Source organism: Pimephales promelas, chromosome 4 (assembly GCF_988280905.1).
Source record: "Pimephales promelas chromosome 4, fPimPro1.hap1.1, whole genome shotgun sequence".
In the NCBI taxonomy this organism is placed as follows: domain Eukaryota; kingdom Metazoa; phylum Chordata; class Actinopteri; order Cypriniformes; family Leuciscidae; genus Pimephales; species Pimephales promelas.
The window spans coordinates 20,884,730-20,905,668 of record NC_142772.1 but is presented as its reverse complement, the minus strand read 5'-3'; the positions used below and the strand labels follow the sequence as shown (position 1 = coordinate 20,905,668).

The 20,939-nt window shown below is 39.2% G+C and overlaps 1 protein-coding gene across 1 annotated transcript; it reads left to right on the top strand.

Annotated features, from left to right (window-relative positions):
• Positions 1-4,870: 4,870 nt before the first annotated feature.
• ankrd31 (ankyrin repeat domain 31) lies at positions 4,871-20,639 on the top strand. Its single transcript, XM_089130694.1, has 13 exons — positions 4,871-5,119; positions 5,219-5,280; positions 5,628-5,695; positions 5,805-5,842; positions 5,933-5,988; positions 6,251-6,413; positions 8,284-8,384; positions 11,049-11,231; positions 12,619-12,761; positions 12,860-13,004; positions 13,103-13,179; positions 13,281-13,440; positions 20,024-20,639. The coding sequence occupies exons 1-13, from the start codon at positions 5,031-5,033 to the stop codon at positions 20,242-20,244; spliced, it is 1,506 nt and encodes a 501-aa protein (XP_088986820.1). The 5' UTR covers positions 4,871-5,030; the 3' UTR covers positions 20,245-20,639.
• The last annotated feature ends 300 nt before the right edge of the window (positions 20,640-20,939 follow it).

The window sequence follows — 20,939 nt, the reverse complement described above, 5'->3', positions numbered from 1 at the left end:
CTGTAGATGACAAAAGCAAAGAAGAAAAGACACTTGTTGACAGAAATCACTCATAACATTGCAATTTCATGAGTATGAAATCAAATCATGCACAAAATACACAACACATTTGTGAAAGAAAGAAACATTTAAAAGTACTCCGAGAGCATAACTTCATCAGGGTTCTTTCACTTCTGTCTGGTTTTATCTTAGTGGGTGACAGATCTCTGACATTCCTGGGTTGTCATGTCCTTGTGTTCTAGTTCTGTTATTGTGAGCACATGGCTTGTCATGTGTTTCATGTGCTCTCCTGTCAATTGTCTAGCCCCTCCCATCTTGTTATCTGATTATTGGTTAATTTGTCCCACCTGTCCAGCTCGTTACCATCCTTTGTTTGTTCCCCTATTTAGCCTCCCTGTGTTTGGAGTCCTGTGCTGGTTTGTTGCCAATGTTTCCCGTTTCCGCATGTCTCCTGGTTTTGCATGAAGCCTTTCTTGATTTACTCCAGCTCGGTTGCCATCTTTTGAGGGAACCTGCCTGGCCAGATTCTCGGGGATTTGTGGAGGCTAGTGATGGCAAAATGAGGCTTCCTGAACCACTGAGTCCTCGCAGCCCATTGCTTCACCCAAAGGTTCATTACTCGAAGCTTCATTCAGTATTGCTCACTAGTGACACCTAGCTACTGTGCAAAGAAATTAGGCAAATTATTTCATTCTGAAACGATGACCTGAGCAGACTTATGATGTCCGTATACCCCTCCCCCCTTCTGTTTTATTTTATTTTTTCTTCTGACTGTTAATGTGTGTAACCTTTCATTTGCAATAATACAAATACCTGAGCAGACATTTGTCCATTGCCTGGGAATGAAATAAAATATGTATATTCTGTCTGAATTTACTTCTGAATTTAATTTTTGTGCCGTATTGTGCTTATGGGACTGGGGACGTAGAGGACCAAAGGAGGGATTAGAAATTATTTTTATTGAGGAACAGAATTTTTTCAAGTGTGTCGTTCGGGCTTAGACATTAAATATTATACAGCCATATAGTGAGGATTATTAGCTATCAAGACAGTAAAATAATAATAAGCTCTTTCTTGCTGGCTCCATTACAAGAAAAAAGGATTAGGTCACAAAAAGCAAACAATTCCAAAAGGGCAATCCAAATCAAAAACCAGTCCAGTCCAAATCCAAAGCAATCCAAATAATCTTAACTAATTAATATAACAATACTATAATATAGCTATAATTAATACTAACAATAAACTATAACTAATCTAACCTATAATAATGTAATAATATACAGCCCTAACACATATATTGCACAATAACGACGATGAAACATCTCTCTAACTCTGACTCTCTGACACTACTTCAACTGATTTTACCAGTGTTGTAGTACTCGAGACTCGGACTCGTCTCGGACTCGGTCTCGAGACCATATTTTAATGGTCTTGGTCTTGTCATGGACTCGTGTGCATTTGGACTCGGAATTGACTCGTACTCGAACATTTTTTTTTTTAGGACTCGGAATTATTCCCGAGTCCACTCGAGTTCAATTAAAAATATTTTTCATTATTATTAATGTATGTTAATAAAATATTTCTTTAAATTGATTGACACGCCCAGTGATTGGTGATTTTCTACTGCGCATGACAAATTGTAATAAAATTACTTTTAACACCACCATGTGGCCTTTTTACCCTAAACTGATCATATTTTTAAAACTCTAAGTAAATTCAGTAAAAAAAATAAATTAAAAGTAAATTAGGTAATCAACCCTCACTGGTCTCGGTCTCGACTCGGACTCGACCGTCTCTGGTCTCGGACTCGACTCGGACTCGACTCTCTATGGACTCGGTCTTGACTCGGACTCGACTCTCTCTGGTCTCGGTGTCGACTCGGACTCGAGTGAGGTTGTCTCGACTACAACACTGGATTTTACTAGTTCCCGACAACACGCACAAGGTGGCGCGAGTTTCGAACAAACGACACTCAGACCGAACCGATGACGTTTTCACACAAACCGAGGCCTCGTTTGTCATCAGTCACGTGATTTTCACGTTAACAACACAAGCCTCGAATCGCGGCTTCATCTGGCACGTCCCTTTTTGCTCGACACAAGCTCCGACGCCTCGCTTCAAATGTCACATCACTAGTGGAGGCCATTGAGGGGGGCATGGTTGTCGTGGGCACCAACATCAGTCCGTAGTCCAGTCGCCCTTCAGCCAGGTTCCTGTGCATGTGGTTCCGTCCAGCATAGTGCCTTCACCGCTGGTCTCGTTCAGCCCTGCCGAGCCTGCGCTTCACGTCCCATCTGCTCAGCCAAGTCCGGTGTTCCGGGAGGACCTGATGTCAGGGGTCTCAGGTTCAATGGTCCAGGAGGACTTGACTTCGGGGGTCTCAGTTTCGGTGGTGGCCAAGGAGGTGGCAGTACAGCCACGACCACGTAAAACAGCGGAGGAGGAGAACTACCCGGAACCTTTCGTTCCCACCATCAGTCCTGCCATGGCCAAGAGAACGGTTCTGTCCTTCTATGCATTGGCCATGCTGCATGCATGGAAGAAGCACGTCACGTCTGCCCATGCAGAGACTGCTTCCGTCATGTCTACCCATCCAGAGACTGCTCACGTCCCTTCCATCGAGCCAGTGTCTCCGGACAAAATGGCTGCCACGCCTGAACCTGAGCCCTCAGCGGAGATGGCCGCCGCCACGCCTAAACCTGAGCCAGTGTCTGTTCCTGCTCCCTAGCCGCCCAAGTGGTTGTCTTCACCCTGGCCACCCAAGGGGAGGTCTCAGTCCTGGCTGCCCTATGGACTACCTGCTTCGCCCTGGCCGCCCGAAGGGCCTGCTCTGCCTTGGTCACCTACATCATATCTGATGTGACAGATGACAGTGTCATCTGTTTCTGTATTTACAGTCTTGATTGTATGACCAATAGTTACTGACAAATTACTTTAGTAAAAGTACAATTTACTTTTACAATTTAATAAGTAAATTGACAAATTATGAGAATTAATATCTATTTATTTTTTTACTTTTACCATGTGGTGGTAAGTAGGCTACTTACTTTTGTAGTCAATTAACCCAAATGACTCCCACTCAGGATGCACTCAGGATTCGATTTTTTTTTTTTTATATTCCCTTTCAATAATTTCTTTAAATATTTGAAATAAAAGTGTATCAATAAAAATTATATTTATGTTCTGAATCTTAGCCTATATATATATCACCAACAATGATGAGCAACTGATGCAATAATCATGCGGAAACGAACTGAAGGAAACTGATATTGGAGTCATGGATGACATGGTATATTAAGCAGGCATATGTAGTAAAAGTTATGGCTGTAGATCTCGATGCAGGTACTTACCAGTGAGGGTCAAAGAATAAGTAGCCTGACAGTTACACCAAGCGCAGATCACTGTCAAATCCTCCACATTAGATCACATCCGATTAAATAAATAAACGACTCTAGATATTTCCACTGTTACAAATTAAAATTTAGCGGTGTTTTTCATAATTAGAGCGGCCGAGATAAATAAATACAGACGATAATAATCCATATCCAGTCGTCTGAGACAGGACTCCAGCCGCTAACACCGGCATCCTCTAGGCTTATATGAAGCGATGGCATGGCTCTGCGTCAGTCGAGTGAGGAGCCAATCAAATCGTCGAACCATACTGATACGCGAGAATGCCACACCCAATTCTTCCAGTAAACCGTGCATATGTCTATGCAGTAAACGGTGTTTGAAGGCGTTTGGAGGAGTGTCCTGTCTGAGAACGCGTGATCTGGCCATCATCATTTGAATGCGTGTGTGTGTGTGTGTGTGTGTGTGTGTGTGTGTGTGTGTGTGTGTGTGTGTGTGTGTGTGTGTGTGTGTGTGTGTGTGTGTGTGTGTGTGTGTGTGTGTGTGTGTGTGTGTGTTGGGGCGGTTATATTACAATGTGGGGACAAATATGGGGAGATAGTAAACCCTGGGATCACCTATGTGGGTACCAGGTCAGCCAGCGGTCCACACGAGGGAAAATGTGTTAATAAATTATGTTTTTGAAAATGTAAAATAATAGGGAATAGAAAATACAGTTTGTACAGTATAAAACCATTATGTCTATGGAGAGTCCCTAAGATAGCGAACCAGACTGTGTGTGTGTGTGTGTGTGTGTGTGTGTGTGTGTGTGTGTGTGTGTGTGTGTGTGTGTGTCTGATCCTTGGCGCAGCCTTGACCTTTAAAAATATCGAGATATGAAAATATCCGACCTTGAAATTAAATAGGCTACAATATCATTGGATTTTGTAATCACACTCTCAATAAACTTGGTTAACCTTTTTTTTTTTATCAATAACAATTATCTGATGATCTGTTTCATGAAACGTATATTCCAGAACTTTTGACAAAATAAGAAACATTTAACAAACATCTTATATTAACTCCATATGGCTTATTTTATTTTGTCAAAAGTTCTGGAATATACGTTTGTTTACATTTAAATGTGCAAATATTACACAAATGGTTTATGTAAGTAGTTAGCTATAGTAGTTTGGCCTGCAAATACTTACTCATTTTTATGCATTAAAATTGCCAGTTGCCGCTGGACTTTAGAACCAAGTCCCTCTACATAATAAACTCTTCTTAGAACTAAACCAAGTTTGCCTGGATTTTGACTCTGGCTGAGTAACGTACATTTATTCATTTAGCTGAATGAATAAATTAATTATTCAATAATTAGTATTCAGTATTTTATTCTACAATAATATTTTGATATCAATATATTAATATATTATTGTAGGATTTCTAATCTCTTTATATAACTTACAACATTATTTTTCATGTGTGTTTTGTTCAATAGACTGTAAAAAAAAAAAAAAATGAAAGAAGAAAAACAATATTAAAGAGCTCGTCGCGATCTTGATTTTGACCAATCAGATTAAAGGAGAAATTTGGCGCCAATCATCAACAGAAATAACAAACCTTCATAGAAATCTTTGCCGAATATTCATAAAAAGCTCAGGCGTTACTCTGTTAAGCGCCATGTGTCGTATTGTTTAATGCAAACAAATATGGATTTAAACCAGGATGAGACCATCGCGACCGATGACGACAGTGGTGAAGTAGACGAGAGCTTTTACCTCAGCAGGTCATCTGATTAACGTCTTCAGTTCAGTTTTTTTGACCAAAAAATGTAGCGAAAATTCGAGATTTGCAATGGTAAAGACTGATTAATATATTATTGTAGGTTAATGTTGACTGGATATCAGTTATCGTCCCCCATCGTCTCTCCTGGAGCCCTGAGTGAAGGTATGATCATGTTACGTTAACGTTAACTTAATAATCGAACTCAGCTAAGTTAGTTTCTTGAGAAATGTCATTTTCGATTTTGATACTGCAAATATCAAAGTTTTAAACTAAATGTATACATTTCTGAAGAAATTTTAGTGGTGCTTTTTACCCTTGCAAAACTTAACTATGATGCGTGAGTGTTATCTGTTATTATCATATTATAACGTATGGTTGTGCTGTCCCGATTCAAAAGATTCGAGTCACTGTAGCTAATCATTGACTCTAAGCACCACTAACTATTAAGTTACCAACAACTGTACAGTTGAGGCTGAAGTTTAAGTAACGTTAATCTCTTTGGTTTACAGAGATTTCTCCTCAGATTGGCATGCAGTGTTCCACCAGACAGAGCAGAAAGCCATTTACTACAGAAAAGGTAACTTAACATTAGATTACATTATACTATCCTAATCAAATCTGCACCACTGCAATTGAATTTACATTATATGTGTTGAATTCTTTTTATTTTATTTTATAATGAGCAGACAAATGGCACCATGGTTCAACCAGCAAATCTTGTAAGGTTTGTACACCTTGTTTTTAGACTTGTAAAAATACACACTCAAATTTAAAATTCACTGAATAATAATTAGACTTTTTTTCTGTTTATCAGAGTTCAAGCTATACTTAATGAAGAAGAAATTTCTCCAGAAAGGGAAAACAGTGAAGGTAACCCAGTCGATGTACAACGACTGAAAATGTAAAGTTTAAACAAGTCCCATGAGACCCCCCCCCCCCCCCAAAAAAAAAAAAAAAATGTAGTGCCTTGCAAATGAAGAATTCAATATTGTTAACTATATAATTTTAAAACGAGTTGACTGTCAGCTAAACAAATGATCCACCCTGCTTCATGGTTTCAGTGATTCTATGAGCAGTTCATACTTCATACTCCTGCTTTGTGACTAATTCTTATGTAACTTCTGCCCCCTAGTGGTGAGTCCCATTCCCACACATGGCAGCAACTCTGATGCTTCTCACCTGGAGCCTGGACCTTCTTTGAGACGTTCATTGAGAATAAGTGCTAAGAATATCGGAAATAAAACTGAACCATTGGCCACAATGAAGAGTACACAACTACTTAACACTCAACAAAGGTCAATCTTGATTTTTGAATATGCAATATGGAATTCACTGATTATTAACTTTCGTATTGTCGATTGCTAAAACATAGCAGGGTCTTAAACCATACTGAAAATTTGAGGTTTAAAATCTCATTTAAACCTGAAGATAAATAAAGCTTTCACATTATTAACATTGTAAAACAAAGAAATGTCATGATGGGAAAACTTCTAGGGGTGCGTCTCAATCAGCTCCCTAGTTCAGCAGTCAAGGCACTTCAACTTTTGCTCCCTTAAAAAGTCCCACAACGCACTGAAAAAACAAGGGATCATCAATGCTCACAGTGCTCCCATAACGGAAGTTCTGAAGCATAAAAACAAATTGTGCCATGCCAGCCAACTTAATAGACATGACACTAAGCCGGTCTATATTGATTCAATGAGAGTATCCAATTATTATACAAAGAAAGTTTCTCGCGTGATCTGTCTTTTCTCATGGCAAAGTATTGTGGGTCAAATGCAATACATTTTCTCTTAAGTATTTTCTAGTTATTTCATCTGACTCCATAAATGAAAAGGTTTTAATGATATCTGTACATCATTTAATAAACATCTCTGGATGGTGAAAACGACATCTCCCATCGTTCAACTCTCCCTCATAGCGTCATCAGGCTTCGCATTTGTTATTGTTGGTAACTGCGCCCTCTTATGGTGAAAAATTCCTACATAATGTACCTTTAAAGAGCCGCAAAAAACAGTAACACTAACAGTATAGCTGTCAAACAATTAATCGCATCCAAAATAAAAGTTTGTGTTTACATAATATATGTGGGTGCACTGTGCATAATTCTTTTGTATATATATAAATACACACACATGCGTGTATATTTAAGAAAAAAATATTATTTATATATAAAATATTTATATTTATATATAATATAAATTTTATATAAATCTATATACAGTATATACATGAAAATATTTCTTAAATATATATACAAGCATGTGTGTGTATTTATATATAATAATTAAACACAGTGCACCCACATATATTATGTAAACACAAACTTTTATTTTGGATGCGATTAATCGTTTGACAGCCCTAACTAACAGTGTGGATGAATCGCGTTTAGGTTGAAGACTCAGGATCTATTGAAGAGAACTTAATGCACTGCAGAATCTCTTACAAAGCAAAATCAAACACTAATTTTTGATCCAATAATAAAGTATCTCTCACTTACTGTATGAGATTCACTGTTCGAAGCTCCTGTCATAGGAACTCAACTTGTGCTGTCATGAATAATTAAGCAGGGTGTTTTCTCATGGGATAAGGACACACAGTCTCATGAATAATTATTAGACACAGATGAGTCATCGATGTAGCATAGTTCAAGAAAACGAAACAAAGACGAATTTAAACCCAGAAGTTGAAAATAGCACAAAAAGGTTTTAGGAACTAGTTTTGTCCTACAATCAAAACTAACAGATTGTAACATTGTGACTTCTATGATGTTCAACACACATGACTCGACTCTGTAAAAATCTCAGGATAAGAATGTAGAGAAAAGTTCTGCTGTTTTTTACAAAGTGACGTGATAACTTCGGCACTCTATAGTATAAACAAATAAAGAAAGTGCTGTGACAAATTATTATGTCATTGTTTACAATGACAAGTCATTTGTTCTTTCTTTTACAAAATGGTGATGGTCAAAATGGTGATGGTACAAAATTAAAGATAGTCTTTAGAACTTCATGGTCTAATCCAACTTTTCACTGTAATTGTTATGCTGATAATTTGACCCTACTGTATGTTATTTATTTATTTCAGCTACTCTATACCGATCACATCTATATGCTCTATTTCAATATGACTGTTTGTAAACTTTATATTTCTGTTTATGTACAGGTCACTGAAGGAGAATCCAAAGACTAAAGAGTACAATGAAGGGTTTAATGCACCTACACATGAAAACCAGACATTACTCACTAAACCCCTCGTCAGTCCAGGCAAGTGCTCAAATCTGACCACTAAAATTAAGCTACATTTGTCGACAGGTAACATTACAGTATGTGTTCTTGTTGATTTTGTATAGAAATATGAATGTACAGATTAATTTAAGCTTTTATTCACAATGAAAGATTAATCAGCGGACAAAACAGAAGCTCAACCAAACCTCAGTAGTTCTTGCGAAGCTCAAACATGCTCCGTAACAAACAAGAATGAATCTCATTGGTTCTCGCACGTCAAGCAAACATGCTCGAACTTCCGTTTATCACAACTGATGCTTGAGTTGATGAATGTGATATGTGAATGAAAGCCTAAATTCAACATATTCATCATGTAAAGCAATCGAGTCTCTTCAGAAAATTTGGACTTTAGAGCTCAATTCATATGGATTACACATCAAAATCCCCAGTATTAAATTAACACTGAAAGTGTGAATTATATAAACTCTGAGCAGAGTGTTAAATGAACACTGAAGCAGTGTTACAGTTAATGAGATGAGTGACGATTGAGTATATTTGAAGACACCTGATGGTTTTACCTTTTCTATTTATTCACATCTGGCTGTTATATCTCATGTACAGCAGCCAAACAAAATATAAAGTTAATGATTTAAGGGTCAAGAGTCCAAATAAAGTGAACACTGACCACCATAATGGTGACTTACAATTACGGTTTTCTCCTTCAGTGATTCTGCTTGTTAGGTGTCTTCAATAATGCTCAATTATCACTCAATTATTCACTTAATTATCTCATTAACTTTAACACTGCTTGGGTCGTCACAATATCTTGTAGGACACAATGTCCCCTAGGCACAATGTCTTGTAGGCCAAATATATAGTTTGTCCGATTTTAATGGCATTAGGGTAACAATTTTGAATGATTTAAAAAATTGTTTTGGGAGTAAAGTTCATAAATTATTGTTCTGTCCCATATGATTTTGTAAAACTATGTTGAGACCTCTGTCACTCTAGGGGGGTTCGGGGGCATGCTCCCCCGCAAGAAAATTTTGTACATTTTAAGGTTAAATGCATCAATCTGGTGCACTTTGAGAGCTCAAAATTAAGAGCTTTAACCGGCTTCAACCCATGAACTGTAACATTGAACAAAGTAAAAACATCAACTTGTACCTGGACATTCAAGAGCATCTTTTTAGTTATGATATATAGTCTCAGTCTGTTTTAGGATGCCAAACGATTATTATAATAATGTAATAATGATTTATATAATTATTCCTGTTACGTAAAATCCATATAGGTCTAGCCTATAAATGTACTCTATAAATGAAAATTAATATTTCAAAAGTATATTTTACTTACACTATTGTATAGGAAAATTACAATAGTTTTCTCCTAATTTCTTCACTTGCAAGAAAACCCTTGAGCTTTTATTTTGGAGAAAACATCAGATCAGTGCGCACTTTTCTTTAAATCACGCAGCAGAAACTGAATGGCTATATAGGCTACTTAATTACAGTCTTGTGCTGTATTATAAAGGCACAATATCATATCACGGTTTCGGTGTTGGGAAAAGGGAGAAGAGGGAGTTCGGCAAAAGGCGGATTCGAACTCTGGTCGAACGCGTCAAAAATTGCTTTCAACCACCTCATGCTCTCGCCCTGCGCCACTGCAGATATTAAGTTAGAGGTATCTTTTTTGCTAAAAACACAGGGACGTAGTGCAAATGTACACTCTCAACTCACGTTCAAAGTCATAGGCAGCGCAGCGTCTCTCTGTGCATCGCAAAAGCCAGTGTTGACAGTTTGTTTAATATAAAGCGGGAGATTACCAGATACAGTATTTTGCTCGTGCCCTGTGGGTGTTGTAGCCTAGGCAACTGTATCACGTGCCGTTTGAACTGACGCGCTACTGCGATCTGTCACATTTAAAAGCGCCGAAACGTTCCATATCAAATGTAAACTTCTCTGTCTAGTCTGTCGGTGTCATCTTTTCCCGCGATTTTTCTTTAAAATTTTTTATGTCTAATTTAGCGTGAGATTTCTTTGTTGAGCGTGAGACCGTGAGATTGAGGCTGAATGCGCGAGTGTCACGCCAGATGCGTGAGAGTTGGCAACCCTGCCTTACAATTTTATCTCAACTTGCATTTTTGCATTTTATTTTCTTCCATCTTATGCACATTAAATATGGTAAACGGAAGCTCAAACGTGTGCATCGGACGTGCAAGAACCAATGATCTTTTGTTTTTGCGCATCAAGCAGATGCGTTTCAGCTACAGTTATAACTTTCATTAGGGAAATTTCTGGCTATCAAATTTCTTCGCCATCAAATCTGAGGAAGCATATTGAGGTAGCCAAGTTGTTTTTTCACCCCTCAAAAATATTTTTACGTTTTGATATAGCCATTAGCTGTCTATGTAGTATATTGGCTGCATCCCAATGAGGGCTGGATTTTTTGTGTTCCACTGTGCTGCAATTTAATTGTTTTTGACCTGTGCCATGGCGTTTTGATTGATTTTCGCCAATTTATTTGTATGCACATTTTCAATATGATGAAACAAGAATCTCCTTTCTCATTCTTTTGATTGGATACTTCTACTTTATATTCCAGGTTAAAGTTGTACTTTTTTACTTTAAATTGAGTAAAAGTTTCACTGAGTATTTGTACTTTCACTTAATTTTTGAGTACTTTCCACATCCCTGCCCTTAGGTTTCCATGGCAAAGGCATTATAAAACGAAAGACAGGGACATCCCTATCACTCAAAAGCATTCACAAGCGGAATCGATTTGGAGAGACAAAGCTGCATTTTGCTGTGATGCGGGAAAACATTCAAGACGTCAAAGACTTACTCACAGTTGATGATTGTGACGTGAATGTAACGGATTATGCAGGTACGACATGTTGGAGGATATTTAAAATATATAAAATTGTTAATTTCTCTATCAACCTTTTTTTAAAGTAAGAGTAAGAGCTGCCTAGAGGTGGGCGATATGACCAAATTCTCAATATGAGTCAATTTATTTCACAATAATGGTATATATCACAATATAATTATTTTTGCTTTGAATAAGGTTGTTATGATAACAGTCTTTCTGAAAGCATGCACATATAAGCAGTACTTAAAAACGCATGCAAACGATAAGCTTTTGTAACTCTGTTACACAGCAACATCACATGAGCATGACCGCAATATAGAGTCCAAAATCTCTATCGGTTGACAAATTTCTACTGGTGTGTACTGACATATTGCCCACCCTTAGTGCAGACATTTTTAAGTTGAATGTGCGAGGCTTCCAGTGTCGCACACACGCACTTCACTATAAAACACGCAGCTAGCGCATATATTCATATAATTAAATCGCAGCATTTGCGATTCACAAATCGCATTAACCAATATCGTGATATCGATTCAACGTTATATCGCAACAGTATATCGCGCAGCCCTAGACTAAACTGTTTTTCCCTTACGAAAAAGAAGTATACTTCAAGTTCATTTTATGTAGTATACTAAAAGGGATACTTCAGGATTTAGCATTAAGCTTTGTATTAGTAGAAAACCTGTACTATTTTCGAATTACCATGCTTTCCACCCTCATATCCCCCTGAGACGAGAGATTTATGTTTTTTTGTTTGTTTGTTTTTTTGTCTGGAAAAAAAATCCTCTGATGATGCAAAAATTCGCCATTTTTTAAGAATTTTTTGCCTTTCAGAGGATGAAGACTACAGCCAGTAGTAGGGGCTGTTCCGCATGTTTTTAACCCGCTCATAGAGAGATCTCACTCACAGAATGTACACATAGTGTCAGCAGTAGTAGTGGTTACCATCCTCTTTTTTCAGATTCAGCTTTTGCTTTCTGCAGTCGCCATTCATATTACGCGATATTAGACTACAGAAAGAATACAAACAACCCCATTTTCGTTTCCGGCGGCAGAGTAATACCGTACATCACAGAACATACAATACATGTCAATGGAGTTGTACAAAAACTACAATAAAACTTGTTGGAAAGCATCTTTTGCAGCGATTTTTGTGTGACCCACAGTTTGATAGCCCTTGTTCTTGTTAATTTCCCATAGCTGCTTACAAATCTGAATTTCGCTCAATCACAAAAAAATTGCTTACATCTGCATTGCAAAATAAGGTGGAAAGGATATCACTTTTTTCCTCAAATCCTCCCACAAGCTTTTTTGACACCCTGGTTGTACACAAATGGTTGAAGTTAGCACATATTTCCACCTGATGGCATTGTGGACCAACATTTCTCAACTTCATTGTTAGGTTGGACTCCGCTTCATGAGGCAGTGTACAGAAATAACTATGACTTGACAGAAATTTTACTTGAAGCTGGAGCCCTAGTCAACTGCAGAGGAGATAATGGAATTACACCTTTACATGATGCAATACACTTTCAGTATTACAAGGTGTGTTAATTGTATTTAATGGTTAATTATTATTAATAAAAATATGCCTATGAAATACAGACTGTTATAGTTATTATAATGAATACATATGCTTACAGATAGTAGATCTACTTCTGAAGAATGGTGCTAATCTATTATCAAAGTGTGACAGAGGGAAGACTCCTATGGACATGACCACAGACAGATCTTTGGACATACTGTTGGAGAAATACCTGCAAAAGCCTAAAATAAACACTTGTACAGGTTTGTATCCTATTTAAATATACAAATCAGATTTTTCCTACTATACAAAAAAAAATGTTATTGTTTATTTATTTATTTATTTATTATTTTTGGGATAGCTGAAAATCCACCCATAGCCACTAATTTGCCATTGAATCCAAATATGAGCAAAATAATCAACCATAACTCCGTCACAGTAAGTCAAATGTGATACATCATTAAATAAAATATCCGCTGTAACTGAGCATTACATGATCGGTTTACTGATCAGTTACTTTTGTTTCATTTAATTTTGAGGACACAAGAGCTCCTCTTCAGAAATCTGCTGTCGAAGGAACTGCTGATACAAGTGAGCATGAAAGCAGCCTGCAGTCTTGTGAAGCTGAACCCATTCCTGATCCAAGCAGAGAACAACCAAACTGTGATCCATCCAAGATGTTTAAGGCCCCTTTCAAAGGTTCTTTTCTATATTAGTCAAGGGTTTTGGGAACTAGATATGTCTCATGCAATATTTAATTGGGGTAAATGTGCACCCTTCAAGAGTATCATCTAGTCACTGTGATGATCGCAAAATTACCCGACGGTGAAATACACATACGTTCAAAATCTATTTTCTATGTTAGTTTAAGTTTGCCATTTTAAATTAGGACAAATATTGCCTTTTAAGATATATCAGATAATTTCTTTCATCTGATATGAATCTGATTTCCATTTAAAGGGGTGATGAACTGAGAAATCAAATTTTCCTTGAGCTTTTGACATCTCTGAGGTCATCATATTATAAGAACATCCTGTAAGTTTCAGAACTGAATAAGTCCTTGTTGGTCCAATAAAAGCTTTTATTGACACCAGCCTCAGCAAACAACTTGTTTTTCAAAGTGGGGAACTATGTGGGAAGAGGATAAAACACCACCCCCGCAGAAGATAAACGCCTACTTCAACACGTCCAGTTTAGCCCCGCCCACCGATTCAGCGCACTACACGCATAGCTAAATAACATAGGCCTACCTTGTGATTACAAACCGGATCGAGCTACAGAGCAATACAGAATATTTTGCAGTGCCTGGTTCTGGAAGGAGACAGTCGCTATATGCTTCCTCTGGATTCCAATAGGACTGCATGTATAAACTTTATTTTTAATGACGTTCCAGCTGATGAGTTAAAATGAATCGGTTACCTAACGTTAACTCGGTTCTCTCTAGATGAGGGAACGAGTATTGCGCAAGCTAGCTTACACTACGGGAAAGATTAATCTTTTCTGAGAAGTTGAAGCCAAAAAATTATTCCATAATTTGTATCCATTGTCAACGCAGTTCTGCTGCAGCAGACCATGAGCGGGCTAGCTAGCAGCTCATTGGTTCGCTCAGAGAGAACTGCTTAAGCCAATGGGAGAGCCGGGCTGAACTCGCGACCAATGAAAAGCAGGCACGCTCTCATTGCGTCAGAGCCTGCCAAAAAGGGCGTGGCTAGAGAGTATAAATTCGGCTCTCTCAGGCTGTTAAGTTGATTTTTTCAGAGCGAAAACGCTAGTAGCGCAAGCACGGCCAGGAACGCAATACTCTTTCCCTCATCTAGAGAACCGAGGTTACGTTAGGTAACCGATTCGTTCTCTTACGAGAGGTTCTCTCGTATTGCGTAAGCTAGCTTACGCTACGGGAACACCTGGTCAACGCCGTGCGCGCTGTGTCCACTAATGAGTCCCTGGGGGGGATCCGGGGGACCCTTATGAGAGGAGTGAATGTGAAGTGATAAGCCAGCAAAGCGGGCCCGTGATTGTGTATTACATAAGCACATAAGGGAAGCACAAGTGGCGAACCGGTTGTGAAAGTGCGGGCAGAGCCGATAGAGATAACCTGAGCCCTGAACGGGGTACCAATCGCTTTAGGCACATAGCCATGCCTAGGTTTGAGAATGACAACAGAGTCATTAGGTCCAAACTCAAGACACGCAGCGCTAGACGAGAGCACGTGATGGTCCCCCACATGTTTTACTGAGGACAGAGCAGTCAGAAAAAACGGTTTTATCGGTTGGATGGCTATATCGCCCTGATTGCTGCACAGAGCGGGCTGGACGCGGGGTGTGGGCACGCTTAAACTGTATGCGTCAACGGGACTTACACTCAGAGAGGAGTTTATGGGCCGTGAGACAGAGCAAGCAGAGAGGGAACACGCGCACAGGCTCGTGGTCATGCTTATGTTCTCTGATACTAGAGCGGGCTGTGCCCGCTCTGTGGGGATGGGCTATGTGAGAGACACGGGACTTGTGGTGCTTGTGTGTATGGGTAAACACATGATTGTGGGCTCCGGCGGCCTCTGGGAGCAGCGTTTCTTCTTCCGCGGCGAAGTGAGAGGCTGCGCGGGAGCGGTCTTGACGGCCTGAAGTCGTGCCCGCAGGGATGATAATGGCAGGTCCTCACAGTGGTCGCATCCTCCGTCAGCGAGGGCAAGCTCTGCGTGCTCCAATCCGAGGCAGAGGGCGCAGATGACATGGCGATCTCCGTCCACGAGTGGAGCGTGGCAAGAACCACAGAAATTTCGAGGCATCTTTAAAAAGACGCTCGAGCTCTTTTAGCAGGAAGAGGAAAGGATACACGTCGTCAGATGGCGCTAGCTTGCAGGGCGGCTGAAGGTGGTGAAGACGGCCGGCTTCTTCCGGAGCTCGCTAGAAGGTGCCTCGACTTCTTCTCAAACAGCAGAAGCTTGTAGCTCGCTGAAGGATGAAATAATCAACTTAACAGCCTGAGAGAGCCGAATTTATACTCTCTAGCCACGCCCTTTCTGGCGGGCTCTGATACAATGAGAGCGTGCCTGCTTCTCATTGGTTGCGAGTTCAGCCCGGCTCTCCCATAGGCTTAAGCAGTTCTCTCTGAGCAAACCAATGAGCTGCTAGCTAGCCCACTCATGGTCTGCTGCAGCGGAACTCCGTTGACAATGGATACAAATTATGGAATAATTTTTGGGCTTCAACTTCTTAGAAAGATGAATCTTTCCCGTAGCGTAAGCTAGCTTACGCAATACGAGAGAACCTCTCGTAAGAGAACATTGTCCGTCTGTTCGCTTCATTTCACTGAGGATTGTTTTGTAAACAAGACTGGATTTGCTGACCGATTAAAGGGTCACTTCACCCATTTGCATTAAGCTTTGTATCTTTAGAAACACAGTCATATTTTTGAATGGTCATGGTTTAGTCCCTTAGTTTCCCCTGAGATGGGAGAAATAAGGATTTAAGTGTTTTACTTCCTGCTTATCGTGACGTAAAAATCGTCATTTTGCGTCACGATAAACAGGAAGTCATATTTCATTAAAATCTTTAGAACTACATACATTAGTTCATTATTATTCCAGGGTGTTGGACCCACAGGTGGACCTGTAGGGTGACAGGCCTATTACAGATCAGTGGGTGGGACTTCACTTGCAGAAACTGAAATCAATATCCGCCATCTTGTTTGGAAGCTAAGCTAAGGCCCCGTCCACACTACTGCGTTTTCGTTTAAAAACGGAAAATTAAAACGAATACGATCTCCGTCCACACCAGCGTTTTATCTGCGTATTAGAAACGATCTCCGTCCACATTAAAATGACTGAAAACGCGGATCACGAATGACGAATCAGGGAAGGAAACGTCATGACTGATAACACCCAATCATAGAGCCAAGCGTCAGCCTCTGCGTCAGCGTTTCTGAAGTTTTCCATTTTGTCTCGTCCACACTAAAACGCCCTCCGGAGATTCAAAACGCAAAACGCAGCTGCAGCGTTTCTAAACTTCTCCGTTTTAGGTCTTCGTTTTTCCCATTTTAGTGTGGACGGGAGGTGCAAACGTAGCAAAAGGTCTCCGTTTTTAAACGAAAACGCAGTAGTGTGGACGGGGCCTCACAAGCACTGTGGAGATAGTAAGTTATGACAATGATGGAAGAAACTAAACATGATATGGAAGAAGAGGATTTTGAAATTCTGCTGCTCGAATCCGAAGTTGGTGGTTATCTTTACGAGTCGCAGTATAGTCTAGAGCAGCTGAGGCTGATGGAGGAGCAGGAGACGCCGAGGCGGCGGCCTGACGCGGTCGAGGACCCCGCACTGACTCTGGCGCTGGGCGGATTGCTGTTGCCTGTACTCTCGCTGCGTGCTAAGGCCTACGGACACAGATAGAGTCCGTCTGCTGCAGAGAATTTCAACGATGGCAATTTCTCTGAATCAGACGAGACACCAGATTGTGTTGTGATAGTTTTGCCTGACTAAACATCCAGGTATCATGCAGTAATTCACCAAACAGGAATAAATACAAATGAGGAGTAATTCACTAATGAGTTTGCCAATGTAAGGTTAACAGGGTTTGTTGTTGTGGAAAGAAGGAGTCAGGAACCGGCGAACATTTAAGCATTTTAATAGTAAAATGAACAAATACAAAACGAAAGTATAAGCCAGCAGCCCCTCATTGGTGGCTGCTGTAATGTTACACACAACAGAAACAAAACACAACATAAAATCAGGCCTGTTTCTCTCTCGATCTGCCGTCGTCGCTCCCCGTTTTATGCTTTCGTTTCTCCGTGAGAGACGCAAGACCGGCACGTGCTTCACAGGTGTCTTTCATTATCAGTCTCTGTTATAACTCACGCCACCGGCCTCGCGCAGAGCGCCGTCCTCTTAAGTTACATCCCTCGCCCTCGATCGCCCTGCTCGCCACAGCCAACTAGACATTTTGTGTGAAATGAATCTCAAACTCCGGTGACAGCTAATATTAGCCTTGTAGACGGAAGAGTGAATTCTCTGTTTGCGCTGTTCCCATAGACAGGCTGTTCCGGATTAGTGGGTGTGGCTTGCTGAACTCTGCATTGTGGGACATGTAGTTTTTTCATATATTGGTGCCCCTTGGTTATTTTCTGTCTTTTCTTGGTCAAGAGGGCACCAAATTAAAAAATTATTTTACATTTCGACTACATATATGATCCACTTTCAATAAAGATTAATGTTGCAATGGGTGAAATGCTCCTTTAAGATTAAAGAACGGTGCCGTCTAAATTGGATCTGACAGGAATGGTGCAACACACGGACTCTGGGTCGAACATGTATGGGCGAATCATTCCGGTTGCCATTTTACAACATTGGACGTTTTCAAAACAAGTGCATCGATGGGTGAGTTGAAACTAATAATAATATGCAAAACTGTTATCCACTCACAGCAGTGGGCGTTTACTTCCAAGTCTTCAGTGCGAGACGCCCATAAAAACCAAGCGTTTTTCAGCTAGGCTCAAAACTAGGGTACAAAATAGCCTATTACTTATTCATTTTGATGTTTTTGAATGCAAAACTAAGCAAACGTCATAAGTTGACCTCAGATAACAATATAATAAAATTTAAAAAGCCAGTTCATGACCCCTTTAATATGTTTAGGTAGTGTGGAATTATTAGTGCTGGTGCTGGAGAGCTGAATGTACCAATGAGCTGACAGATGAGTTTTTAAAAGGGTGTCAAATGTAAAATTTATCCTCGTGGTGTAAGGCAATGACTATTTTTATTATTTTTTTATTTTTTAATAATTTGATTTTCATGTGAACAGCAAGAGCGACTCATATACAAAAAAGAAAGTATTTTTTTGTACCAAATGAGTGACAAAATCTACCTCAGTATCTCTCATATTTAGTTGACAATACTAAAACTGCGCATTAGCAAGCAACACCATTTTCAAATTGAGCCATGTTTTACCCAAGCTCTGCTGCCAACAGCTTTATTTACTAAAATGAGTCCCTTATGTCCTTAGACCACATGTATAAGACAAAATAAGCTTTAGAGAAAATGTTAGTTTAAATGTTACCTTGAGGAAACAAATAATCAAAAACGGTTACTCCTTTTTTTGGCATTTTTGCTGTTTATTAGATTGTACAGACTGAAGTAAAAAGAGAAACAATAACGAGGAAAGAAATAAAGGAACAGAAAAAGGAAAAGAGCACAAGCCGTTACTCAAATTCGTTTCACCCCAAGGTGCTACTGCACAATATGTTGGCGCACTGCGTGACCTGTGATGGGTACACACAAGTTTAGCCTGAGTTGAGGCTTGGTTGTCTAACACTCTTTGTCATTTAGGGATACATGTATATTATAGTCCAGTACAGGATTACTTTAAAAGTAGTGTAAACGAAAGGCACATCCGATAAAATATTTTTACGTTTTCACTCGAGAGCTTTCTCGTGTAAACAGGACCTTAGACATAATCACATATCCATCACTGGATTCGTCCTGGTTAACTATTTGCGCAAAATGCTCCTACAGTACTTTTCTTTCCTTTTATGTTTTCAATTCTCCTTTTCTAAATTTCTCTCTGATCTGTTTTGCCTCTATTGCTGCTTAAACTGCATAGCTTAATGAGAGTCTGCAAATTAGTGTCTGATAAAAAAAATTATCTTTAAACATTAATATTTTCATCCTTATGTTGGAAAACATTCTTATCAGAATCATCTCTGTTTAGCTTGTATATATTTTTAGAAAGCTATTAAATTAATAAATAATGTAATTTTTTTGTCTTGTGTTTTATATAATGACCACTTGGAGGTGATGGCTACAGTGGCCCAGTAGTGCACAACACAACAAAATTTATAACGATATACATTGTTGTTGAAAACAAATGTAAAAGAATGGTGCACGATCGTTGCGTTTTACCGTAAATGAGAGTTCTGTCTTTATTAAATTGAAATCATTCATGATTTATTTCTCATTGGCCCGCGACCCACCACAATGAATTGGAATGTTATTTTTGTATTACTTGGGCCGCCTGATTATTCACAGTCTCCACAGATATAACAAATACAAAGTAAAACCATTTTAATCCTGATAATATTTCCATTTTTTTTAAAACGTAACTGTAATCTGATTTTTTTTGTTTTTTGATGTAACTGTAACATATAACAGTTACCAGATTTTTGTATCCTGATTATGTAACACCGCCCGTTACATGTATTCCGTTACTCGCTAACACTGGTTATAATCTAAATATGAATGAAAATGTGCAGCTCAGTCTGAATTGCGGTGTTGTGTGTCCTCATTTCCCAGTGGAACCATCACCTCAGACTTGCAGCAATGTACTGTGTCTTGTGAGAAATCAAGGACAGGACTTCTGTAGCCAGGGTCCCTCTCCGGTCCACGATCAAGAGAGTGAGGGATCAGACACCTCCAGCTGCCTAGACAGTGATGTTACAGTGGACTATATCGAAGATTCTTCATCACCAGAGCATTGGACTCTATGTGCCACTCAAGATTTCTCTGGTTCCTAGAGCACTAGAGATGGTTCTGTGGATTGTCAAATATCTGATAAGTTCATTCAGTTAACATTTGACACTTAAATATTGGTTATTTTTTGGAAATTAGTTCTCTTTTGTTTTTCATATCATTTGGGCTGTATGCTATCTGTGATAATACATGCTTTGGTGGAAGTGATGTCATCGCCTTAGTAGTCAGTTACAAAATGGATAGATATTTGGTATATGTTCGAAGTGTTGCAGTTTTCCTTATGAATTTCCTGCTGCTATTTAGAATTTACAGGGAATGTCCTGCCAGAATTAAAAAATGTTATGCTAATTACATTTGTTTTGTTATGTGAAGTAAGCAGTGTTATATAATTTTGCAATTAAAATTTGTAATAGCAATAAAAATTATTTGTAAGCACACAATACAACAGTTTTAGGGGAAGATTATTTTTTGCTTTTTTTTAGGGCTATCAACGGTAATGTTTCTATGATTTTGACATATCAAGTGAAGTGACGTGACGTAAAGGCCAAGTATACGGTAGTAACCTATACTAAGAATTTTTCCACTGCATTTAACCCATCCAAGTTACTGCAAACACACACACTCACACAAACACACTTGAAGTCACACTCCTGAAGCAGTCAGCAGCCATTCACCGTGGCACCCGGGGAGCAATTGGGGGTTAGGTGCCTTGCTTAAGTCGTTTCCTGCCTGTATTGAG